General features: G+C 40.2%; 3 protein-coding genes across 3 annotated transcripts; 2 read left to right on the forward strand and 1 right to left on the reverse strand.

Moving 5' to 3' along the window:
- Positions 1 to 2107: 2107 nt before the first annotated feature.
- LOC149290182 (ubiquitin carboxyl-terminal hydrolase 30-like) lies at positions 2108 to 9854 on the forward strand. Its single transcript, XM_089489432.1, has 12 exons — positions 2108 to 2210; positions 3023 to 3202; positions 3776 to 3879; positions 4619 to 4717; positions 5023 to 5065; positions 5165 to 5259; positions 5568 to 5627; positions 6357 to 6443; positions 7350 to 7430; positions 7598 to 7816; positions 8412 to 8497; positions 9599 to 9854. The coding sequence occupies exons 1-12, from the start codon at positions 2111 to 2113 to the stop codon at positions 9852 to 9854; spliced, it is 1410 nt and encodes a 469-aa protein (XP_089345558.1). The 5' UTR covers positions 2108 to 2110.
- Positions 9855 to 11616: 1762 nt separating this feature from the next.
- Positions 11617 to 14602, reverse strand: LOC149290183 (DNA oxidative demethylase ALKBH2-like). The gene is made up of 4 exons (XM_089489433.1): positions 14546 to 14602; positions 13614 to 13860; positions 12934 to 13132; positions 11617 to 11926 (listed from the first exon to the last, which is right to left on the reverse strand). Exons 1-4 carry the CDS (start codon positions 14600 to 14602, stop codon positions 11617 to 11619), a joined length of 813 nt encoding a protein of 270 aa, XP_089345559.1.
- Positions 14603 to 15956: 1354 nt separating this feature from the next.
- On the forward strand, positions 15957 to 20573 carry LOC149290184 (uracil-DNA glycosylase-like). Its single transcript, XM_089489642.1, has 7 exons — positions 15957 to 16058; positions 16850 to 17059; positions 17894 to 17989; positions 18544 to 18641; positions 19788 to 19876; positions 20111 to 20289; positions 20433 to 20573. The coding sequence occupies exons 1-7, from the start codon at positions 15957 to 15959 to the stop codon at positions 20571 to 20573; spliced, it is 915 nt and encodes a 304-aa protein (XP_089345768.1).
- Positions 20574 to 26391: the final 5818 nt, after the last annotated feature.

The raw sequence follows: 26391 nt of genomic DNA on the forward strand, positions 1-26391 counted from the left end.
GGGTTAATTTCTGGGGCCGTTATGGTTAATGGGGTCTTTAGGGTTAATTTCAGGGGCCGTTATGGTTAATGGGATCTTTACGGTTAATTTCAGGGGCAGTTATGGTTGATGGGGTATAAGGGTTAATTTTATGCTGATGACTGAGGGTTAATTTAATTAATTTAATAAAGTTAACTGTAGGTGAAGTTATAGGTAAAGGGGGGGCAAACTCAGGGGAATCTAAATCCTGGGGGCAGTGTGAACATTATTAATGTATTTATTTATAAAAGTATGGTATCAGTGATATTCTCTGAATGATTCGAATCTCTGTAAGATTCGGATCCTTGTAAGATCCGGATCCCTGTAAGATTCGGATCATTCGACTCTTCGGATCATTCGACTCTTTGAACGACTCTCTGACTCTAAGAGTCATCGTTCCTGTGTGAATTAATGAGCTGTAACCTGACCCCAGAGTCTGTGTCTGAGTGCTCTGCAGATGACTCACAGCTCTAGGATCAGGTTACAGCTGCATGATTCACAGACTGAACCGTTACAAACGAATCGTTCAGTCTAGTGAACCGACTCATCCGGATCACTAAAAAGAACCGGATCAAATGAACGATTCGTTCATGATCCGGACATCACTAATATCAAATAGGAGTAGTCTCTGCTCATGCACACAATGTGTGTGTAAAGGCAGTGTATGTGTGTGTTTATGGGCAGGTGTGTGTAAAGGCAGTGTGTAAGGGTCCTGGGAGGGAGGCTAACATTGAGGCTTTACTGTTGCTGCACTTCCCATGACGCTCAGTCAGCATCATGGAAGTAGTATGTCTGGCTGAGCCTCATGGGAATTCAATTCAATGTGTTGGTTATTTTTAATATGCATGACTGTGCTGACAAAAACAAAGCATGTTTTAGACAATGGGCGGTCCCTAACACCATTGAAAACAATGCATTTTGAGCCCGTACATGTACGGGCTTTGTCATTAAGGGGTTAAGTGGCAATGCGAGTGCAGCATTGTTAAGTGCAATTGCTTGTATCGGTGAGTTCCTCTTTCAGATTTTGAAATGTTGGGAGGTATGCATACTTTGCTACTAGACTGATACTTTGCTTATAATTTGGTGAAACCAGATCAATTAAGCATTAAAAATGTCCCCAATTTCATTTTAAAAACCTGCTCATTTTACCTTTCTGAGAAAAAAAACCATTTAATCGCCTTTGTTAAAAGAAACTGATTTATATCATATGGGAAAGATAAAATATATTATTTCCCTTCTCCAGTATAACTACCATCAATTCACAATGCATTCTCATGCCTTTGCTACACATAAAGTATATGACTTTAATAACGCAAACGCTAGCGTTAGTGCGCTCTGAATTCCTTCCGCTTGTGTTCCGGTTTTTAGTTTCCGGCGCGCTGTCTCAGTTGGCCACCGCTAGGTGCAGTAACTTGGTTCCGTTTGTTGGTGATTATTCTGAGCGCGATGCTTAGCGGCGCAACCCGGGCCGGAGACAGGAGCGTGGGAGTTTTCTTGAGGAGAGGTCCCGGTGTCAGGTCAAGAGTAGGCCCAGGCAATAGTAACTATATGTAGGAGTTGAAGGGGGGGGATAGTCTCTGAAAGGCTCAGCTTTGTTGGCAGCAGGAAGGTTATGCAGGCCTCACCTGGAGTATGTCGAGGCAGCCTGCTCAAGATATTTAATCCAAATCTAAGACGTGGATTTAAGGCAGATCGAACCAAAGGTTGATTGTGATGCTCAGATCAGCAGTCAGTGTCATAGCATATAATATAAGATATCCCCTATGAACCCAGCTTTACTGCCAGCTGAGTCCTAACCTCATTCATTTAGTGCATTTCTGTGTTTTCTAAATGCATGCAATCAGTTGCAGTTGTCATTTATGTTATACTTTATAACACAATAAGAGTGTAACACTTTGTAATTTACATGAGCCTTTTCTGCTGACAATGGTATTGAGAGACGGGGTAAAATACTTTACAGCTGAAGGTACTGGAACTGGGTGAATTAAAAGAGCAGCATCCAACTCATTTAGATGTTTTCTCTGCAAGCGAAACCAGCACAAAAACCATTTCTTAATTATTTGTGTTTTCAATAATGTTTAGGTATAAAGTGATGAAGAACTGGGGTGTGATTGGTGGCATTGCTGCAGCTTTGGCAGCTGGAATATATGTTTTATGGGGTCCTATAATTGACAGAAAGCAAAGAAAAAAAGGTAGGAAAAGGAGATGCCACCCTGTTATTGCAGGATCAATATATAATATGTTTTATATTGCATATATATTAAATGCAGTAAGCAAACACTGATACGCTAGGATTTCCCTATTTACTAAATTCATAAAGATTTTTTTGACTGCTCTAACCCACAACCTGTAAGTAGAAAGAGTAAGTTGTGGCCACTCTATATAAATTAGTAGTCAATATAAAAAGGCACTTGTCATGTTTATCAGATGTTAAACATCATTCATCAAACAGTAAGTACTGGGGCAAATGACGTGCCAACAAAATATTGTAGACATGGCATTTCTGCCAGCAGATGTGTATGGGATCTGTTTGGTCACAACTATTGTAGGTTGTCCCAGGGTTTGTCCTTATACGTTTTCATACGAGGGTTTAGAATGCCAGTTTACCATTGGATATATGTAAATGTACATTAATACTTATGTATATGTGCTCAAGGTTTCATATAACGTGTCCCCCCTCTATAGCCTTATTTTTTTTTTTTTTGGCATCCTAAATTTAAAAAACATACATCAGTCCAAATGGCTACACAACGTAGAGCTGCACAAAGTGCTGTTGGGGATATATGGTTTGCAAATTGTGTCCAAACTCCCAACACTAATCTGGTAGGGTTTCTTGCATTATTCATTATAGATGAATATTATTATAGAAACGATGGGAAGACTAGTTGGGTCAAATGGTTCAAACACTGGGATCGACTTTGTATCCTACTGTCAATGCTTTCCCTTGTGTAATTATTAAAGCAATCTTAAACATTTCTATGTTTTTCTCTATTGTGTTTATTAGGGCTTGTACCAGGCCTTCTAAATTTGGGAAACACATGCTTTATGAATTCTCTGCTCCAAGGCTTGTCTGCTTGTCCGTCATTCATTAAGTGGCTGGAGGAATTCATATCACAATATACGACAGAACAGAACTCAACAGAAAATCAGTATCTTTCTGTTACACTGCTGAAGCTCTTAAAAGGTATGGTACAGATATATTACAAAGACTAACTGCAGCGGAGGTATACTGTTGGCTTCCTTCATTCTATATAAACTTAGTAATGTAACTGACCATGTTGCTGAACTTCAGCTCCCAGTTGATTGGGAACAAGCTGGTTAAGGATCATGGTAATTGTAGTTGAACAACTATCCTGTGTGAAGTAAGAAAATAAGCTTCTCATTTGAAAAACCCAAACTGCTGAATTATGTGTTCCTTATTAAAGCAATTCACTAAAAAAAAAATAAAAAAATTATCTGCCGCCTTCTTACGGGATACCACTTATGTATTATATTAGGGTTGCCTGAGCACCCACAGTACATTCGGTGCAAAAGGTGGTGGAATGATATGTGGATGCAGTTACTGGGTGTAGACAGAATGATTCCTGTACAGCATTCATTTATCTAAACAGCCTCTAGAGCAAAGAATGGTACCAATGCAGCAATTAATATCTTTGAACAAACAGCATGTGCCTTTCTGTTTCTTGTAAAGTACAATTATTTCATAGGATTATTGCCTCGGCATAGTCTGTGTACAATATTATGTTTGTTCCTTTAGCGTTATCCAACCAGGAGACCACAGAGGATGAGGTGTTAGATGCCAGCCCCCTTCTGGAAGTGCTACGCATGTACCGGTGGCAGATTTCGTCTTTTGAAGAACAGGTTAGTGAATATTTGTGCTGCGATCCCATACAAGTGTTAAAATAAGGTACAGAGTCATTTGTCTGATCTCTACCACCTCCTTGAAACTAAAAATATATACATCAGACCTGTCAGCCTGGTCAGTTTCACTTGTTTTATTCCCACATATGAATTAATTGTTTCCCATTTTATTCTGTTTGTGTAGGTAAATAAATTGGCTTGTCTTTACTGGATTACAGTAAAACAACGGTGTGTCTTATATATATTAATAATAGGCAATCCAAATAAATAAGGCGCACTTAGTTGGCTTTGCACATTGACAAAGGGGTCATGTGTGCCTCTGCTCTATATTTTTAATAAATGTAGTGCTTTTTGTATTTACACCAAAAGCTAAGTGCGGCTGACTTTTTTTTTTGGATTGCCTTTATAATTTTCCACCAAAAGGGGGCGCCGGTGGACTTTATCTTTAGCAACTCTAGCATAAAATATTTACCCTCACTTTGGACTCCTACCTACATAATTTTTTTTGTATAGAATAATGCTTATCTGCACTAAACTTCTTCACTTCTATAATATGTAATGCATTTGAAGCAGAGTTGCTGTTTCACTTAGTTTGTTTTAGTATAGATCCCAATTACCTTTTACATTAATCCCAATTACATTTGGGCTACTAACATGTATGTGTGTGTGCGGGAAGTAGTTTTTTTTAGTTAAATTTTATTTTGAAATCATACTGAACGTTTTTTATGAATACCAACAGGATGCCCATGAACTCTTCCATGTGTTGACATCATCACTGGAAGATGAGAAAGATCGTCAGTCTCATGTGACGCACCTCTTTGATGTGCAGTCTTTAGAGGTTAGTGTATTATGTGTTATATATGAATGAATATATCTTTGTTATGAGCAGTGTTTGTGCAGTGTGTATATGATGTAATTGTTAATATTACCAACATTTTATTATATAGCACCGAGATGCATGATGTAATGGATTACACTGGCCAGATTACATCTGGCATTTACATACTGTTGCTTCATATATACATAAATACTGCCTTTTGTGTTACCATATCTTCAAGGAGATGTTATCAGTTACCACTTTACCTTCTAACTCAAGAGCCTGTATGTACAATAACACCTATCTGTGTTTATTCTTCCAAGCAGCTCCCACAGAATCCTGAAAGCCAGATCCATTGCAGAACAAGAGGTAGGCATTTATTATTGGTGACAATTCCAATGTGATAAGTAGAATTTTGCAAAGGCCAAATTATCACCATTAAGATATGTGTTGGTATTTCCTGCTTAGGAGTAATTCACCCCATTCCAAATCACTGGAAAACTCAACACCCTTTCCATGGGAGACTTACCAGTAACATGGTTTGCAAGCACTGCCAGCACCAGGTAAGATTAGGTTGTCACTGTGTTGGGGGTCATTAAGATCAGGGGGACTGGACTCATTACTTTTTTTTGTGGTCAGTGATACGCACGATCTATCTTTACTATCTTGAACCTGTATCGTCAGTTCAGTTGAGCAGTTGAATGACAAGTCGATGAAGCTGGCAAAAATTATAGAAAATTGTGTATTTATTGGATTATGTTGAGTTTAACAATAAGGGGAGAGCCATTTGTGTTGTATACATTCTAGGTGCAGGATAGATGGGGAAGTGATATACTAGTAATAATATAATTGACACATTTATTTCTTCCAGAGTCCTATGAGATATGACACTTTTGACAGCCTTTCGTTAAGCATTCCTGCTGCTACCTGGGTAAGTTTTAACATCATGATACCGATCGCAATGTGAACCCATTGGTTAGATGGAATATTTATGGAGGAGCACATTAAACTAGGTGGTATTCAGGAACATTAAGTGAAATGCTAATTTTGCTTTGCTGTACAGGCGCTTAGCAGGTTTACGGAATCACCCGAGTTGTTATATAACCTTTCTGACTTCTCCAATGTGTGGACACTTGCCCTGTCAACCTGGCATTGGAACCAGGTTATTTTCCTCTCCGTAGTTCTATGCTGCGTTACTTAATCATCTTCAACCATATTATTTCCCTTTGAAGGCATATGTTGTCATTTATTTAATGTTTTAATTAAATTACTCTCACACCTAATTCTTACATGTATCTACGACATATTTTCTGGAAACGATCATTCTCTTTTGTAATGTTTGTGGCTCTTATCCTTTAAAAAAAAATAAAAAATAAAGTGAAAGCATATCAAAGGAAATTCCAGCTTTAAGTATTGTTCCCAACCTAACCTCTAAGCCTGGAATTACCATGGAGCAGAAGGGTAAGGGTTAATACACTGCCGCTCACCAGAATCTAGCATGTATGTATCATACGTAAGGCTGTGTTTTGGAGAAGGCAGATGTGGTGCCAGCGCTCTGATTTTTTTAATTTCGGTGTATCCAACATTTGGCAGGTAGACCCGTCTAGTTTCCCTGTTGTGTCTAATGCTTTCCAGTAAATTTTTTTCCTCTTGTTTCTAGGGTCGCGCTGTGACGCTGGATCGCTGCTTGCAGCATTTCATTTCCACTGAATCGGTGAAGGATGTTGTCTGTGAAAATTGCACCAAAGTAAGTTGCAGACTGAACAACGGGATCGATCGGGTGATGTCGCTGCCATGATCTTTTCATCACTAGCAGTTTTGCAATGCATGTGCTTGTGTTCCTATCTTATGAAGAAGCATAGACACAAAGGTTACACTTAAAGCAACTGTGTCAAATATCATTCTTTTTAAAGTCCCGATTCTGCATAATAAGTCTAAGAAACACAATTTCATTGAAAAAATACCAATACTACACAAAGCGAAATAAAACACTGGCCACATGCATTCGTAACGTAACACAATCAATCAGCGCCGCTTAATGTCACGGAGAGGAGGGAGGGAAATGAATCCCTAGGAGAAGCTTCTATGCTGACCTCATGGAGCTTGGATTAAGAGGTGTTGGATGGTTTCTTTTTTAAACTGTAATATCTTATAAACTCCGCAATTTTGGGTCATTGTGCCGTGTGAACTGTAACGCTCAAGTAAGGTTCAATTTGTCAGGCAATGTGAACAGATATCTGTAGCTAGCAGGGAATTTATTATTTTCGGAATAGTTTCGATTGTTTTTTTCTTTTGTTTTGGGATGTTTAGGCAAATGTGTTTAGGGGTTATAGATTAAGGTTCATATTGATGTTGCAAACAAAATGAGCCAGGCTGTGTTTACCACAGTGCAAAAGGGGCAGCTTGTCCAGGGTCCAATAGCCTTCAGGGGCCCCTACAAAATTGCCCCTTTCCCCACTTATAGTTCCAGTGACCACAGGCAGAGATTGCATAACCGTTACATAATCACCCCGTGGCCTGTTTCGAAACTGTTCACTGCTGACCAAACGGTTGGACAATATTGCAACTAAATGTCACAAGCCAGTCCGAGTGTACACAACGGTGAGAAGCTACCGACTCAGACGCTACAATACCTTCTTCTGATTGTTTCTAGATTCAAGCTGGGGAGAGGCCGAACGGGCAAGTAACAGAAAACCGGAAAACAACGTTTGTCAAGCAGCTTCAGCTGGGGAAGGTGGGATATTATTTACCGACGAACCTCGGGCACTAGATTTTAGACTTTATGAAAATCTAATTATTTGCTTTGAGTGTGTGTTAAATCTATTATGAGTCAGAGAGGTATGTACGGTATGGGCTAGTAGGTGGGTGATCTGAGGTAATTGTGGTGTTTGTTTCCCGCAGCTCCCTCAGTGCTTGTGCATCCACTTGCAGCGTCTTAGCTGGTCTAATCAGGGTAGCCCCTTGAAACGCAACGAGCATGTCCAGTTTGGAGAGTTCCTGGCCTTAGACAAATACAAGTACCGGCTTAACAAAAATGCCCAGCGGCATTTACCTAGTCACCAAGATAACGTGGCACATGGAACAGCAGACGTGCAAGCAGGTAAGTTCACACAAACGAATGTAGAAAAATGGCCAGACCACAGACTCCGTTTCTTGCAGGGAAGAAGCCAGTGTGAATTCTTCCATTGTTTAGAAGTTGAGGACCGAATCACAGGACATTGACAAGCCGAGCCAGGTGTTGAACTTGTTTCAAGGTTCACTCAGCTATAATGATGAAGCAGATGTCTGTGGTAGACCTCTAGCATGACCTTGTAAATTCGGTTACCTTGTACTGAAGAAAGTGGATTTGTTTTCTAACTATGTCTGCCTTTGTCCATCTTTAGACAACAATGAAATCCAAATTAAATGTATATGTGTTTTCATTTTGACCTTAACAGACTGGTGCATACACCTAGAAAATAATGTCTTATCCTTAAAGGGACAGTCTAAGTCTTTGACAGCTCCACTAAGAGAATGCATATTAAGCAAGTACTTTTGCATTCTTCACACCACATAAATTTAAAGGGAGCTCAGATGATTATATGCATCAAAGTGCATGCGATGGTTGGAGTGTCCCTTCACCTTTTATATGTACGTTGAATATAAACTTCATTGGCGCCATCCATTTTCACTGACTCCACTTTCCGCAGCTCCTGTTGACTTTCATAATCCCAAGGCACAATTCCTGAATGGAACCTGCTCCTCGACATCATCATTCTCACATCCGTTCACAAATCAACTGACCTCATACTCTGAATGCTCGTAAGTATTTTTTGTTTAGTGCCTAACAAAATTTAAATGTGGCTGTGATTGCAAAACATTTTAGTTAGCGTCAGTGCTGGATTCATTTATACCGTTATATCAGATGCAACAGTTCATTAATCATTAATTGAAATTATTTTTTAATTATTGCATCCTAAAAGTCAAGATGGTGCCTTGGCTAGATTTTGACCTGGCTTTAATTTATGTCAACTCACTTGCCGCAAGAGCCGGCCTTAGGCGTTGTGGCGCCCTGTACGGACTACTCCTCTGGCGCCCCTTCAAACTAACCCCCCTGCCCCTTCAAACTAACCCCCCTGCCCCTTCAAACTACACCCCCCCCTGCCCCTTCAAACTACACCCCCCCCCTCTGCCCCTTCAAACTACCCCCCCCCCCCCCACTTACCTTGTTGCTGGAGTCCTGCGGTGAGAGCGGGAGGCATCCGTCTTCTCGCTCTGCTGCAGTGCCGGCATTTCATGTTGAGCGCCGGAATAGTCCGGCGCTCAACATGAGATGCTGGCACCGCGACGGAGTCACGGAGAGTAAGGGGCACCGAGTGGTTGCTGAGAACTTCACGAGCAACCGCTCGGCGCCCCTGACCGGGACTTAGATTAAAGCAATCGGGGTTTTTTTAAAACTTTATTTAACATTAATGATGTTAAATAAAGTTAAAACAAAAAAAACCCGATGTTTTAAGTTAAGTCCAGGGCAGGCGCCCCTGCTACCATGGCGCCCTGTGCGGTCGCACAGGACGCACACCCCTAAGGCCGGCCCTGCTTGCCACTTATTAGCCAACTCCCTGACATCAGTATGCAGTATGACCACCCCAGGTAATTTTCCCCTCCATACTGCATAGTTCCATCAGGGGAGTGACCTTCAAAAAATCCCTCTGATTTAACTATACATCAGTCTCAACAAAAAGCCAGTGGGTTAAAAATTCATGATGAATAGTGGCCTTGGAGAAAGTGCAGTGAATATACCCCCAAATTTAACTAGTCATCTGTGCTGTAATTGTAAAAAAAATAAAAAAAAAGCTAGATTACTAGCACTAACCCCATCTAAATTTATTTTGAATGAATTTGTAATACCTCTCCCTTCTCCAGGCGCCCTGCATACCTTTTCCGTCTTACAGCGGTCATCGTTCATCATGGCGATATGCACTCTGGACATTTTGTGACCTACCGACGCTCCCCTTCCCCTGTGAAAACTTCTAGCCAGCAGTGGCTGTGGGTTTCAGATGACATTGTGCGCAGGGCCAGTCTACAGGAGGTCCTTTCTTCAAGTGCTTACCTACTTTTTTATGAGCGTGTCCAATCAAAGCCCCACAGTCCAGATCAAGTAGTCCGTTCAGAAGAGTAAAGCCACCGAGAGAGTAAGTGGGGCCATTAAAGAAAACTTTAAAGCAGGAAACATTCACACGCATTTGATCAGTGTCTATCTAAAAAGGACAAGATTATCAGGAAATTCTTTTAGCAGTCTAAGGGCTTGTTTAAAAGCTGCGCTCATTCGTGTGATTTGTCTACTTTTCTATGTTATCGGAATATTGCACATGCTAATCAACTTTATTATATCCACCAGAGATCTCGTACATGTTTTAACAGTGATTTAAATCAGGAATAATAATGTAAGGTTACGCTCATTCATTTTGTTTTTGTGTGCATGTGTAAAAGAACGTACCAAAGATGTTGATTGTGCCGCTGCTTCTCTTTCTACGTATCCTGCCGGAGATTAACTATTTTAAAGCTGAGGGCAGTGAGCATGAGAGACCTATTATCACATTCAGTGATTTCTAAATCTAAGCAAAATGAAAATAAAATGATCGATCTGAAAATAAACGACAAATAATTTAAGGACTGTGAGGATAAAGCACCAATGCGATTCATATAATGATCATTACACTTTAAGATCACCCACATTTGCTGAGCACTGCCAAGTTATCTAACTCAAGTGATTACAGGATGCCCCTTTGCATTAGTTACAAAGTGTGGTTTATTCACTAAAATGAGCTTGCCTGAGGGTTGCAGTCAACCACTTATTTCTCAATGCAATATAAAGGTGTGTTTCTCCTGCAATAAAGCTTGATCTTTCACTGCATAATGCATAGTTTAATTTGTGAGGCGACTAAAGAAACGTTGCTGATATAATTATGCCTGATACAGGGCTGACCAGTTGCTTTTAACAGTAGAATCTTAGGTCGGTCCTTCCTTCAGCAGAGACTGCAACTCTCCCCAACGCCAGCTTTAATGAATAGAACCCAGTATTTTCATACTCAGTTTAGAACCTCAGATGTAATGTGCCATGGAGTGGGTTTTGGAAGGATTTTTTTGTGTAAATAAATGTACATAAGAGATATTTATTCTTATCTGGAAAAATTGTACTAAATTATATGTAATTTGTTTTAATATGATGTACACCAATGGTAATAAAGATGTTTTGTTGAAAGCCTTGTGAAGGGGGGTACTTTTTCTATTGATGAAATGTCTAGCTGCATTAAGGGTAACAACCAAAGCAAATTGTAAAGGGACATGGTAAGCCCTGTGATGCTTTTTGTGGTGTCTTTCTAACATGAAAAACCAGCTTCTGTTGGCGTTTACGGTCGCGTGTTGCTAACCGTTCAGACCAATACAAACTAGAAGACGTGGATCTACCATCTTCTAGAACATGGATATCCACAAGTTAACTCAGGGCCCACAAATATGTTCACAGAGGGTATAAATGGCACAGAAATGGTAGAAATCTGGGAACCATGGCTACCTGGGTACTGGCCCTTCTACAAGCCCAATCACCTGTATTCACAGTAACATTCTGAATAACAGTCCTGTGTCAGCATGAGGATCGGTGTGTGTTATATGCATATGTTTTTTTTCCCCTATGATTTGCAGGGCAAGACACAAGCTTAGCCGTTCATTAACATGCCAGGTTTACACAAGGAAGTGCCTAGTGTTTAAGTTTGGGGTAATACTGACACAAAACCATTTTACAAACTGGATTTTTAAAGTACCCAAGATAGGCTTCACATGCTTCCCTATGCTTTAATAAGTAGTGATGGTGGTTCAATTATAACATGACCATTTTGTATTATATCAGAATGCTGTTATAATCCAGATGTTTTCAAGCTGTATTATCTCTTGACACGTGGAACAATATTTCGAAAGGTTAGGTTTATCCGGGGAGCTAGTACTTTCTTTCGCACTGGAAGGCTGTGATACCAGTAGACATTGGTGGGGAAGTTCATCATCAGCAAGCTGCCGTGTGAAAGTTCCACCTTCACTGGTTCAATCTGACGTACAGCGTTCTTGCAGCGAGCATCCCTGTGACGGAAAAGGAAATCTCTGCATGCCCCGAAAGAGACTGAAGCGATAGGACTTTGGGGTACCAATTCTTTTTCATCGTCTCTGTGTTCACCTATGTGATCGCTCCCATCTTTGTACCTTTCAAGAGGAGGCAGAAAAAAAATAGCTACAGATTTAAATATAAAAAGTACATCAAGAGCTTAATCAGAGGATGATCACATCAGTAGAATAAAATAAGGTTTTACAATGCAACATAATTCTACATTTTCAATAGTCTAATCCAGTTCGTAGACACCAGTCTTATTGTTAGTGGGTCATGTTACATAACAGGGATATTTAGGTCATAATACAAGAGGAGAGTTATACTGTGTTAGCCATGTAAATACAGGAAACAAGTAGTCATGCTGATACCTTTATTGGCTAACTGGAAACTGCAGTGGGTGCATGAATGGCACCATAGTATGCCAACCTTTTGACGTTGGCAGAGGAATAAATATCAACCAGTGAAAGTAAACCATTGATTTAGCTTCACTGCATGTAATGCAATATTTTAATTATCAGGCCGCAAGTGAAGATCAATTTCTAACGTTCCAATTGCATTAAAATACATCTTATATCGTTAACAGCATGGCACTTAGCTATTAATGCGCAAATACCAACTCCGTGACCACTACAATCAGCACCAAAAATCTCCACTGACGCATTCAAACATACAAAAGCTACAGATCGACCTACCTATAATATATATATATATATATATATATATATATATTGTACACACATTCAGTTTCCACACTGGCCACGCTAAAAACCCATCTATAATTAGGTAATCATAGGTATGGTTAATAAAAATGTGAACCAAACATGCTGTGTGTGAAATGTAGATAAACTCTTTATTTGCTTTATCTCTCCCCATTATTTCCATCTCTGTTCCAAGTTCTCGTAATATCTTCCTATTTCTCATTATCCCCCCTGTTTCTCTAGCTCTTCCCTTTATATTTGTCATTATCTGTCCATTTTCTTACTCTCTCTCTATTTCTTAATTCTGGTGGGAGAGCAACAGCTTTTCCTACAGAACTCCGTTTCGGTGCCCTATCGGAAGGCACAACTTTCTTTTAGATTTTCCAAACATCAGATACAATTACCGATTAATGAGAACGAAGTTAAAGGTGTGCCCTGTGGCTAGCTTCACCCTGTCTCTGATACAGTTCAGCACCGGAATCCACGGTTTGGGGGACAAGGAGAGTCCGGAAAATGTGTAGGTCAACCCATCGTCTCCATAAGTAACCTGCTTCCTGGGAACGCTGTGCCATTTTCCATATACCTGGACTCTACTCAGATCCCCTAAGATTGAATAAAACAATATGTTTTTAATTCCTTCATGAAAAATCTATTGTAAACTGTTTAAGGGTGAAAAAGTGTAACGATAAAGACAAGACAAAGACGACCAAACCAACAGATTTGGAATAACTCACATACAGTGGCATGAACAAAGAACTCCAAGCAGAGGTGGTGGGGCCAGTACATTGAAATAATTCAAAATTTTGTAGTGCAATCAAATATTAAATATACATTATTTATATTAAATGGAAAATGGAAGACTGGTCAGCCTATCAGTTTACGCATCTATCACAAAGACATAGCAAAGTTGCGTCATGCGTAAAACCATAAAAGAACTAGTAGTGCGCTGCTAGTTACTTTCACGGTTATTGTAAAAGGGTATATGTAATCTGAATGATAACAAGTTACACATCTGTTCCAATGAAAAATATATATTGGCCACTAAAATTCCGGCAACCATTAATAGGTCTATGCAAAACAATACCTGAAAAATATACAATTTCCTTTTCTAGTTGTTGAAATAGCTCATCAGCTTCGACCTTTCTGAACAGGAGCGTATAATCACAGTTCAGACTCTCTGCTCTGATCTTTTCCCATGTGAAACCTTCTGCCAGTATTCCACCATCTTCATTTTTGCTTGGTATTGCTTCTTCTGCTTGGCATGCCTGGTCTGCGTCACACAACTTTTTTCTTTTACGGGAGATCTTAGTTACAAATGCATCCATTATTTTCTGTAAAAATAAATTTTAAAAACATTGACAAATCTTGGTGCACTAATTATATAGGTTATTATCTTTAGAAGTTCTACAGCTAGTAGAGGGAGCCAGGATAACAGATGTATACTAACTGGAGGTTATAATTAGTTGTAGGGGTGGGCCAAAGCACTTGCATGGTTTGAAGAAGTGTCATTTGCTAGCAGCTTAGGCCTGCCTAGTTGTACAAGGAGGAATGATTTCCCGCAAAGTAATAGTGATGGTAATGTTGACTCCTGGCAGAAGACTATAGGCGTAGGTTTCCATTACCTTTGGGTTCTTTGGACAATAGTTGTTTTTTTCGTAAGGGAACAGCTTTACTGTGCTCTATGAAGCACCAACCTCAGTGAGCTCCTGCTGCAACAAAGGCAGACTTGGTCATTCATAGTTGCATAGGAGAGATCACAAAATCTGCTCACACTTTGCATTATGCAGAACCCTCACATGCCCTCTCCCAAGAATTTGAGCACAGAATAGAGAATGCATCTCTGTTACAGTCCAGGTTTTTTTTTTTTGGCAACTGCAGTTTGGCAACTACTGGATGCATCCGCAAAATATTCCCACAGAAACACCCCGAAATCTTACGGAAAGCCTTCCCAGAAGAGTAAAGGTGTTATAGCTGCAAAGGGGGACCTTCATATTACTCTCTATCTATTTACAATACCATATCATCAAAGTCGCTGTAGGTGTAACGGTCAGGTGTCCCAATACTTTTGTCCATATGAAGACCTGTATTTCATTATATGCTGTTTTATCACGTCAAGGGGATTTTACTTCTTCATTTCATCAGCCCTGTGTATAGGAGGGTGTGGGTCATATGCACCTTAAGAGTGGGCAACAAGGGAGAGAAAGTGGGGCAGAGGGATTTGGGTCTACAAAGTAGGGTGACCCCGCACCCCAGGCTCTCAACAGACGTGGATCTTAGAGTGGCATTTTAAGAAGCCGCCCTGTCTATCTGAAAAAGAAGACAGTCAGTGCGGCTCAATAACTTTTGTGGGCGCCGCCATCATGGCTAAATCATTTTCGTGGGTGGAGCGCAGTTTGGCAGCAACATGTCAGGGCGTGTGAAGGACTGGAGGGATCAAGCGAAGTCTTCTGTCAGGTAAGTTGGCAAAGTGGGGACAGGGTTGGCAATGGGAGGCTGGGGACCAAGATAGTTATTGGAAGTTGTTTAGTGACAAAGATGCCTATGGGAAACTGTTTAGTGACTAAATATGGGACTATGGGAGTTGGTCCCCAGTTTCCCATAGGCATCTTTGTCACTAAACAGCTTCCGACAGTCCTCTTTGTCTGACAAGAGGCCTATGGGAGACTGGGGACAAACTCCCATTGTCCCAAGTTTAGTGACAAAGATGGCTATGGGAATCTGTTTGGTGACAAATATAGCTATGAGAAGCAGTTTAGTGACAAAGGTGGCACTGGAAATCTTGGGACAAACATTAAGCTATTCGGGTACCAAGATGGCACTGTTTAGCTGCGTTGGGTGTAAAAATGGCACTGTTTAGCTGTTTTGGTCTTGGTTGGGGGCCAGGTTGGCGCTGATTAGATGTTTGGATATAAATATGGAACTGTTTAGCTGTTTGGGAAGCAACATGGCACCATTTAGCAGTTTTGTTCCTGTTTAGCCAGTGATTGTGTAAATACTGAAAATGTGCCGGCAAATATGGTTTCACAAGTCCTGCGCATAACTTTAAAGTAAAGATGGCAGTTTCTGTGTAAAGGTGAGTGTTAAGATGCAACACTGCAGCCTAATTTGGGTGATTTTTATTTCAACAATACAGGAGGGTTAAAATACTACTACACAACAATCGTGAGAAATAATGAGAGAAATAATATTTGTATCATTTCTTCCTTATTTCAATAAAATGAGTTGTCAGCAAAACAATACAGTTGAACATCTGACTTGGTAAGCACTTATATGCACGATTCCACAGTAACCATGACAACCCGGTACCGCTTCCTCTACCCTTCGCGTGAACGCGCTCTTTACAATATTTGGCGCCAAATATTTAACAACTCGAGGATCCTGACAGACACATTCGGTTCTCGGCAACATTCACAGGAACAGAGGAGGGATGATCGGCCAGAGAACCATCAGTTCGTTTTTCGGTCCAGCAACGAAAAAGAGAAAGCTCGCCTCCGAGGATCGCGATGATAAAACCGTGTGTCCTCAAGAGGTAAGACTCTGCACATGGTTTTGGAAGACGGTTTCATTATTTTCTCCTAAGTCGAACGTGCACAGCGAGATACGAAGCTGGATAAGCGTGTCCAGGCCCTCCTTTTAATATATAATCATATTACGGCCAGCTCCTCTCATACCTTAATTCTATTATGCACAAAGGCTGATACTGTTAGTAGCCCTCGGTAGCCGGGTGACTCCAAGGGGGCGTGTGAAATGAAAGCAAACACGCAGAGCCAGCACAATACATATTTTTTTCTCCATAGTGGGATGTTGTACACCCAATGGCAATGATATAGTTAAGCGTATAAACTGCATGAATAACTCGAGTACGATGTGTCGGATGAATGAGATCGGGACCCGAGCGCTAGCAGTTTGAAATAACCGCACGGATTACCTGGCGACCCCGTTTCCTCGCAGCGAGTCAGCTGGAGCTGAACGAAAAAAATACGTCGCTTGCGGCTCCGACGTATGGCCAAAAAATACACATTCGCTACGTGAATCAAATAGTACAGACATAATTCTATCGTGGTTGTCACATGACCTAGGGCGTTGAAGCCAATAGGCGGGCGAACAGTAAGACGCGTCACTTTGTTTTGGCGCGGAAAAGAAGCGTGGAGCTGTCAGGATACCCGGAAGTAGAAAGGGTGTATTAAGAAAAGTAGTGAATTCACCTTATACAGGAACATGCTGTTTTTATGTAGGATAAGGAATGGCCAGCTTGGTGTTATTGTTAAAAATATGTGCAAAGTTTACAATTCGCGGAAGTCTTCTGTTTCTGGTCCTCAGACAACACCAGTGAAAAGGCCGAAACCTAGCGAGGATGAAGACAGCCCGAAGATTGTGTCTCCTCCTCTCAGCCCCGAACAGTTGGACCGTATTAAGAAGAATAAGGAAGCTGCGCTGCAGAAACTTGCAGCCCGCCTTGTGCCGGAGGGAGTGGGAGAGAGCTGGAAGCAGGAACTGCTTGCCGAGTTTACAAAACCTTACTTTGTAAAGGTAATGACGAGCACTGGCTTTGTAGCAAGAAACGGTACCTCATTCCACCTCGAGATACTGTCTTAATCTGAAGTGCATGGGAGTTAAAAAAAATAATAATCACAGGCATATTTTACTCTCCTATTCTAAAATGCCTGAAGTGACCTAAGCAATGTAGTGCCACTCTGCCAATAAAGATATCATCTTTTACCAAACATGCTCCTTCCGGTTACTAACATGGTATGATAATATTCCATGACGTGTACCTAAGAGCTTGCATGTTAAAAAGGAAAGCTTGGTTTCCAAATTGCCTTGAGTTTTGCGTATATATATATATATATATATATATAACACTTTCAAAAAGAAGGTCAGCACTCCAGGTCTTTAAATAGAAAAATTTCATTTTATTCAAAGTCAAGTCACTTGACTTGACTTTGAATAAAATGAAATTGTCTATTTAAAGACCTGGAGTGCTGACCTTCTTTTTGAAAGTGTTTTACATGGAAACTGCTGGTTACTAGCACCGGGCTTGGAATATTTGGAATGGTGTGCAATGGACTCTGTGAGTAAATATTATATTTATATATATATATAAAAATGACGCATTGCACCTCTAAAAGCCCGCACCAACATTGGGATATTCTTCCCAGCACCTGAACAATCAGCCGCAAAGTTTAAATTCCACTCTGTCCAAGTTTGATGCAGAGGCCCTGCTGCTTGTTAGGGATTTCCCTCTTTATATCTTATTGTTATATTTTTATACATGAATGCAACATCATGTAATACTAGACAAGGATCGGTTTCTTGCTCATTCCCTTTCAGCCGTCTATCATCTGTTTTTTTTCTTACTCCTAGCTGAATGCATTCGTTACAGAAGAGAGAAAGCGGTACACTGTATATCCTCCACCACATCAGGTGTTTACCTGGACGCAGATGTGTGATATCAGAGACGTGAGTGCAGACGTTGATTACTAGAACCTGTTTTTGATTGTATATAATGGATACAACACAAACATTTATTATGGGATGTATTGATGCTTTTAGGTTTGTTTATGTAAACTGTTGCCATTCTTTTGCTATAAAAGGAAGATGAGGGCACATACATATATGTTTATATATTATATAAGTTGTCTCTATGGTTTAGAAATGTGAAGGAAATCATGTTAGAATTTCACGTAGGATGCTGTATAAAGAGTATATTTTGTAATTATGACACGTGTCTAAAAGAAAATGTGACCTTTTAATGCTTGAACGTATTCCCTTAGATATTGCAGCTTTAAGATGGCAAGTAATCACCCAACTGTCGGGTATCTTAGCTTCTGTAGTGTGTGTGTGTGTGTGTGGTATGTATGTATGTATGTATGTATATATATATATATATATATATATGTGTGTGTGTGTGAATACTGATGTGTTTTGGTTTTTTTTGTGTAAAAAGCCTCCAGTATTGTATGCATTGTCTGAGATCACAATTGGATATGCTAAATGATCGTTTTGATATTTAGGTGAAGGTGGTTATTTTGGGTCAGGATCCATATCATGGACCCAACCAGGCTCATGGACTGTGCTTCAGTGTTCAGAAACCTGTCCCACCTCCACCCAGGTACAGCCACCTTCTCAGATGCTTCAGAGAACTGATCTTGTTTAGGACACCTATATAAGTGCTGATTTAAAACAGAAAGTCGTTGCTAGAATAGCTTATATTGCACTTGTTATTCTAATTATAATTTTGTTAGTTATCCCAACCTTACAACCAAAAATGCAATTTGGTGTGTTACGTATGGGTTCTACTGTGCTAATAGAGACCCCCAAATGGATATCTATACATTGTAGGGAATTTGTTGAAATTAAAAAAAGTGTAATAATACTGTTAAGATGGTTTGACTACTTTATTAGAATAAAAATGTTATATGGGCTCATTTGAATAGGGAAAGCTAAACTAACTTTTTTATACTACTGAACACAAAATAGCGGTTGTTTTTGCAATCAATTATGTTCTGGGTGAGAAATAAAAAGCAGCGGTACATTGTATGTGTAAAAAAACAAACAATGTTGCCACAGTTTAATACCCTGGTATGTTTACTGTTCCTAATAATTGTATGGGTTATACAAACAAATGCCTTTACATATATGAATATATTTCAAAAGAAAACCTTACTTGTGCTGATAAAAAATATAGTTTGTGTTTGTATGTGAATGGAGGTAAAAGGAAATTGCAGTTGAACAGAGACACAGTAAACACTAAAATACGCACCATACAAGCAGATGACGTTGGTGTCCGAGAGCAATAATAGCCCATGGTTCTTGAAGAACAAATCTGTAATTTATTATCTTTGCTTAGTGTTTACAAAGCAAAGTTGTCCCGATCCATAACAGTCTCTATTTCTTAAAAAATAAAACAGTGTGTGATTTATTTATCATTGGAACAGTAATTTACAAAGGACTGCTGCACTCCAGACCAACTACACCATTTTCAAGGTGGGCCAAATGGCAAGTAGTCACCAAAACCAGTTGGGAGTGCAGCAGTGTTTTGTAATTGCTGTTCCATGGAAATGCATGTTTTGTATATACTAATTAATAGCTTCAGGTCTGAGCTACAACTTTTATAATATGTTGTGGAGCGTGTCCGTGAATTTATTAATGGAGATGAAACACGAAACACAATTGCTCTTGTCTGGGATCGATTAAAGCAATTCTTTTCCTTTTGATTAAATGTATCCATGAATACAGTGTTTTTTTCCTCTTGTAGCTTGGAGAATATGTATAAGGAGTTGACAACTGATATTGTGGGCTTTGTACACCCAGGACATGGTGACCTAACAGGCTGGGCCAAGCAAGGTGAGAAATTTACCAGTATGAACTCTTAGACTGTCACTTGACTAAATCATGTAATATACACCACATTCTGTGCATAAGTAAAAGTGAATGTTAGTGTTTCTTGACATTTTATATCGGACAGGAAATGTGATTTGAGATATCTAATAATTTGTTATATTGAAAATAACTATGTAACTATACATAAGCAGAGAAGGCCTTTTCTCTAGTGTAAATATCTGCTAACTCCTTTGTCAGGGGTCTTGCTTCTAAATGCAGTTCTGACAGTCCGGGCTCATAATGCAAATTCCCACAAGGACCGTGGCTGGGAGCAGTTCACTGACTCTGTGGTGTCATGGCTGAACAAGAACCTGGATGGATTGGTCTTCATGCTGTGGGGAGCTTATGCGCAGAAGAAAGGCTGCAATATAGACAGAGTAAGCCTGGCCCGACTGCCAAGTATATTGTATTGTGCCTTGAACGTGCCCTTTTCTCCTCTTCTCCTCTTCTTTTCTTATGAGATGTTATCTTCTGGTATACAGTAAGTGAATGTTGACTTTCCATGTTTTCATTTTTGCAGAAACGACACCACGTTCTTCAGACTGTTCACCCTTCCCCTCTATCGGCACACAGAGGGTTTTTTGGCTGTCATCATTTCTCTAAAACAAATGCATTTCTAAAAGACTTGGGGAAAGAACCTATTGACTGGAAAGCTCTGTGAAAACCATGAAGTTTTAACGGGACCGGGGTGATATGTGCCAGAATCATTCAAGACTGCTTTACTGGGACTACTGGCAAAAAGAGTTCACAATATGGAGAAGTGTTCGTGTTCCAGGGCAACGTCAATGAGGTATATTTGTCAAATCAAAGCCCATTCCTGGAGCCTGTCTTTGGTGCATTTCCTGTGTAATGTGACACGATTGTCTCATGTTAGGGAAGTGTTCTTGTTTTTAGTTATTTTTGTGCGGGAATGTTAGAGATGCAATTTTATTTTTACTCGTCTCCCACATCATGGCACGGCCAATACATTTAATGTTCCAGTTTCTTCTTGCTGCAGACTGTCTGAACACCTGCTTAGCGAGGCATGTGTATAACGCTCCTGTTAACTGTTAAGTATGTCAGCATCCCAATAATGTTCATAGTTTCACATGGTTTACAGCTTTAAGCGCTTATATCCTTCCGTATACATTCTGAATGAGTTCCAGTATGCCCTGAAAAGTAAAATGAGGCTGATACAGCTATATATTTATCACTAAAGTAATTTGGGCATAATAGCTTTCATAGAAAGCTTTAAAAATGGAGGGGGGGGGCACTAAATATGTTGGAGATTCAAATATTAAATCCTTGCATTTTTACGGTTTAATATTGCCTGAAATCGTGCATAGTATGCAATATAACAGAAAATATGTAATGTTCAGGATTCCCTCTTGTACTAAAAGTAAAAATATACTGACAAGATAGAGGGGTTGTTGGTTCGGTTTATACCCCTGAATTCACTGGGATTGCAATACTGTCTTATTGTTGTAACTTCTTTTTACAAAGAATTGGTGGTTGTACATTACGATTACACGTAAATAAATTGTATATAGTTTGTAAAGTTAGAAAATGTTTTATTGTGTGATGGATGATAGTTTGGATGAAAGCTTCAATGAGCCATGTGTTTCTATTTCTGTAATAAAATAAACATCTAAACAACCTTCACAAAATGTGTTTTTGTAGAAAATTTGTAGTTCTAGTAATCTTTTCAGAAATATTACAGTTCTACAAATACTGTATGTTTTGACAGCTGCGATCTGTAGGAAAATCAAGCAAGAAACCTACATCAGACAAAAGAGGGGTTTGTGTAAAGAGCGTTTTTGTTGTAATGTGTTAAGTGGTGCAACAATCAGCGGGAACATTCTTTGTTACTATGGGGGCAGCATCTATTTTCTAGCAGAATTGTTCTGTATATATAACCCCAATTTAAGTGTCATGGAATAAATTAGCAATTGATAATGTATTATTAAGACATGCAAGATATTATGTATCATTCTGCAAATGCCTGCTTTACCAGTGAAGGTTCCACATGAGAACAAACTGACATCTTATTTTTTCACAGAATAAACATTGCATTTTCTTAGTATTAAAGGAACATGAAATATTCAAGGTACATATTATTACACATCTTATCCTAATTTTTGAAACTATTTAGATTAGTACAAAAGAAGGGTGTTATTTATAATAGAATGTGCTGTAAAAATATAAGTCATACATAGTAATGTTACTGGTAACTATATAAGCCACGGATGCCAAATTATTGAAAAAAAAAATGTACTTTTTCTCTGTAAGAACAGACATACTTACCTCCAAGGTAAGAGCTTAGGTAAGTGCTCCTATAATAAAAATAAAGTCATAGCTGCATGCTTACATCTGCACATCGGATCGCTGTCGACTATACAACAGAATAATATAACTGGGAGAATTATGACAGCATTGAGGCAGAAGCACCTGAGGCCACAACACAGTGAGCATGTTAAACGTCAAATACTGAGTAAGGACTGAAGCTGGGTGACAGACCGCATGACTGTGAGACTATGTGGCTAGGTGACAGACCGCATGACTGTGAGACTATGTGGCTAGGTGACAGACCGCATGACTGTGAGACTATGTGGCTAGGTGACAGACCGCATGACTGTGAGACTATGTGGCTAGGTGACAGACCGCATGACTGTGAGACTATGTGGCTAGGTGACAGACCGCATGACTGTGAGACTATGTGGCTAGGTGACAGACCGCATGACTGTGAGACTATGTGGCTAGGTGACAGACCGCATGACTGTGAGACTATGTGGCTAGGTGACAGACCGCATGACTGTGAGACTATGTGGCTAGGTGACAGACCGCATGACTGTGAGACTATGTGGCTAGGTGACAGACCGCATGACTGCGAGACTATGTGGCTAGGTGACAGACCGCATGACTGCGAGACTATGTGGCTAGGTGACAGACCGCATGACTGCGAGACTATGTGGCTAGGTGACAGACCGCATGACTGTGAGACTATGTGGCTAGGTGACAGACCGCATGACTGTGAGACTATGTGGCTAGGTGACAGACCGCATGACTGTGAGACTATGTGGCTAGGTGACAGACAGCATGACTGTGAGACTATGTGGCTAGGTGACAGACTGTATGACTGTGTGAAAGGGCAGGGTGACAGACATAACTGTGAGACTATGTGGCTGGCTGACAGCGTATGACTGAGACAGGTGCTGGGTGACGGTAAGCAAGTTTGGCCATCCCCGGTCTAGACCTGGAACGGCATTCATGGAAAAACAGCAGACCCCAGCAATACTAAAGAAGCAATACAGACGTCACCCCCCCCCCCCCCCCCCTTCACGCAGGAGAAGCAGCATGTAGCCATTCAACTTCCAGTGTCACGGCAGCTTCACTCTACGGCTACCGCTTCCTCCTCGCGTTTATTTCCGTGTTCCCCGCCGATAACTTTCTGTTCCTTTTCCGTTCTGGTAACCCCTTTTTGGAACGGACGCTGTCGGCTAGTTTGCTTTACGCCTGTCGCGGATTTCTTCCCTTATTGTCATAATAACGTGGGCTGGCTTTCCCCAGCTGCTGCTTCCTGTGATTGGTGCTTCCGCGGGGTGGGGGTGGGGACTGGTGCTGTCAGTCTCAGCCATGCCTGAGCAGCACAAACAGCTGCCTCAATCTAATCGGGACGGACGGCCTCGGGCGCCCTGGGATGGATCGGTAAGAGACCATCACTGATAACAAGCAGGACGAATTTTGTAGAATATGGAAATCTTCTTGTTGTAGGAGAGCGAACTGTGTGATGGGTTCACATATGGGAACAACTTCTCCTGTTATATTATTTTAATTATATCTAGATATATGGGGGTAGTATTGGGGTCCAAAGGGACTCCAAGCTCCATAACTATCTTCATATTATTACTATAGTAACGAGATGGTTACCTGAACAGTAATTCTATCCAAAGTCCTGAACCTCTCCACATTAAAGTGTTCGCAATGTGTGTGTTCATTAGACAGCGCTTTATTGTGTTGTGTGAGGGTCCTGTATGTCGGATGAATATATTCCATGACACTCTCAAGTTGTGCGGGAAGCATCTTGGCCGTGTATCCCGTTACATTCTGCAGGGAACTTTTTTCTGTAGACACTTTTTCTTTTGGTTCTCTGGGTAACTTGGTGGAGTCACAGGTGAATTTGTCATTCCAGCAGGAACTTAACTCTGAAATTTAAATTGGCGGCACCTAAAGTTGGTTTAAATTTCCACAGCGGAGTGATGACAGGCGTGAAATATGCAGGATGTGTGATAAAAAAAAGTGACGCTGGTAGAAGGCTTGAAAGTGGTTTTATCACTACAGCAACCGATGGTATGGTCCAGACAGCTTGATCATTTCATTGGTTGCTTTGGCGACCACTTTCCAAACTTTGTATCAGAATCAACGTTTTGTATTTACTGTATATCTCAGAAAGTCATATAGGTATTTGCCATCTTCTGATGTATAAAGTTAGGAAATGAATGCACACCTATGCCAAGGTGTCTTAGAAATATGAAAATAAATAAACTGGATATCCTTTTAGCGATACCAGTTGACATCCCTGATGATCCGTCTCTGCTAAAGAATGACTGCTGTACTTGGCGAGATTGTTAATATATAAACAGGGCAGCGTAAAAGCCCTACCCTTTTATTAACGGCCTTTACTTTGGTTTTGTGTCCTCTCTTGTTAACACTATGTTGTCTTTTAATACTACCGTCATTTTTAGATTTTACAAGTTGCCTGGGATACTTATTTTCATTTCCACACTAAATGTTGAAGCAAAAGTAATCAGGAAATAACGTGCTCTTGGTGGTTTTCACAACCATCGTTGTGTCCTAACGGTTAAGGTCACGTCCTCTTTAACTTTGCTCTTTCATTACGTGTCTTCATAGACCTGAAATAGTTACGTTGTAGGACATGGCTATGGTCACCTAGATAAGGAGACATGAGGCAGACGACCTTTGCCATACATTGATTGGGTTCTTCGCTGTGGGAATACTTTGGAAACACGCTGGCACTCGGTGCAGAGCCTGGAGCGTAAACAGTTTCTGGCGTGTATCTCGAACCTCCCTGTCCTTTGCTGGAAGACTTCAGCTTCCATGAAAATAGGACTCGTGAACAGAACTCAAACAGGTCTTTTGTAAAAATGCATGATCTGGAATCTATCGCGTTGCAGGTTACTGCTTGCTTTACAGGCAACGAAAGAGTCCGACACGAAAAATACACGGCATTCCATTCCTATTTCTAGACACAGCTTCCAGGAGATGTAAACTTGTAAACTTTACACGTAGTTGAGCAATTTGCCGCAGCGTAAGCTCCTATTATATTAATATTATTAACTATGGTTTTATTCAGGATTCATATTGTAAGTTGCTTTTCTTTCATACACTGGTGGACGTCGCTTTCTTATTGGCACGGAGCCTTTAGTACTTTTCCTTCCATAGACTGTAGGTTCTTCTTCCAGAGCTTGTGAACAAAAAAAATCCTAAATAATTGGCACATTTTAAAACAAGATGAAGTTTTCAACGATAGTTTACCTGATAAACCAAAGATTATGTTTAGAGGGGCACATCATTTAAGGATTTAAAATTTCCTTATACAGGGGCCAGGGTTCTATAAATGTAATAGGTTTAGGGCGTGTAAAAGAACCAAGTAAACCACAAGGAAAATAACCACTTTTACTTTTAAAATCACAGGTGCTGAATATAAGTTAAAGGATTTTGGGACCTGTGAAACTACTGGCGTAATATACTATATGAAGAAGAGGGTTAATGAACACAGCAATAACATTAAACACAAACTAGAGAATCATAGCGCTCCAAAACTTTTTAACATGTTCTAGCAACCCCAAAGAAACGGCTTTTATTGCCATAGCAAAGGGTAGAAAACACTGGAGAGCCGGGGAGAGGCAATCAAAGAATTGGGCAAATTAGAGAAGGAATGGAGCGATAAAATTTAAACACTTTCCTCACATGGACTCAATGCTGATTTTTTTTAAAATCCTGTGATTGCTACCTTAATGACGAAAATGGTGCATTTTAATTTGCACTGTTTTGTTTCTATTGTGTAATGATAAATATGCATTTTTTTCGTTCTCCTTTTGTCACTTTGTATTTATTGTTTTTATGAGCTATATTATCTTTTGGAGATTCTTTTATGGACTTAACGATACACGAACGCTATGATACGAGGCTAACGCAATCGGGAGAACAAAGAGTTAATTTTCAAGCTGGAACACACTGACAAGGATCCTGTTACACAGAGAACTGCAGGAGGATGATCTTGCGAGACTATGACACCAACGAGATTGGAACTAGGATGTGAATGGTGAAATCCCCGTTACTGGAGACCAAGAATAGAGCATATTAGAAACCTGCAAGAGGTGAAACGTGTCGCCGGAGAGCATCAAGGGCATCCTATCCCGAACCGTCTGCTTTATACAGAGACGGCTTCAAGGACTTGGGAGTAGGGATCCGAGTGTTCC

Source organism: Sceloporus occidentalis, unplaced genomic scaffold (genome assembly GCF_023333645.1).
Source record: "Sceloporus occidentalis isolate IW3139 unplaced genomic scaffold, rSceOcc1.0.p SCAF_40, whole genome shotgun sequence".
Lineage (NCBI taxonomy): Eukaryota > Metazoa > Chordata > Lepidosauria > Squamata > Phrynosomatidae > Sceloporus > Sceloporus occidentalis.

Coding starts and splice junctions, on each gene's coding strand:
- LOC149290183 (XM_089489433.1), bottom strand. CDS start 14,602: ATGGACAAAAGTATTGGGACACCTGACCGTTACACCTACAGCGACTTT. Junction 13,133..13,613: donor GGAAATTGTATATTTTTCAG/GTATTGTTTTGC, acceptor ATTCAATCTTAG/GGGATCTGAGTAGAGTCCAG. Junction 11,927..12,933: donor AACTTCGTTCTCATTAATCG/GTAATTGTATCT, acceptor TCCTCTTGAAAG/GTACAAAGATGGGAGCGATC.
- LOC149290184 (XM_089489642.1), top strand. CDS start 15,957: ATGATCGGCCAGAGAACCATCAGTTCGTTTTTCGGTCCAGCAACGAAA. Junction 18,642..19,787: donor CCTGTCCCACCTCCACCCAG/GTACAGCCACCT, acceptor TTCCTCTTGTAG/CTTGGAGAATATGTATAAGG. Junction 20,290..20,432: donor AAGGCTGCAATATAGACAGA/GTAAGCCTGGCC, acceptor TCATTTTTGCAG/AAACGACACCACGTTCTTCA.
- LOC149290182 (XM_089489432.1), top strand. CDS start 2,111: ATGAAGAACTGGGGTGTGATTGGTGGCATTGCTGCAGCTTTGGCAGCT. Junction 3,880..4,618: donor TTTCGTCTTTTGAAGAACAG/GTTAGTGAATAT, acceptor GAATACCAACAG/GATGCCCATGAACTCTTCCA. Junction 8,498..9,598: donor ACCTCATACTCTGAATGCTC/GTAAGTATTTTT, acceptor TCCCTTCTCCAG/GCGCCCTGCATACCTTTTCC.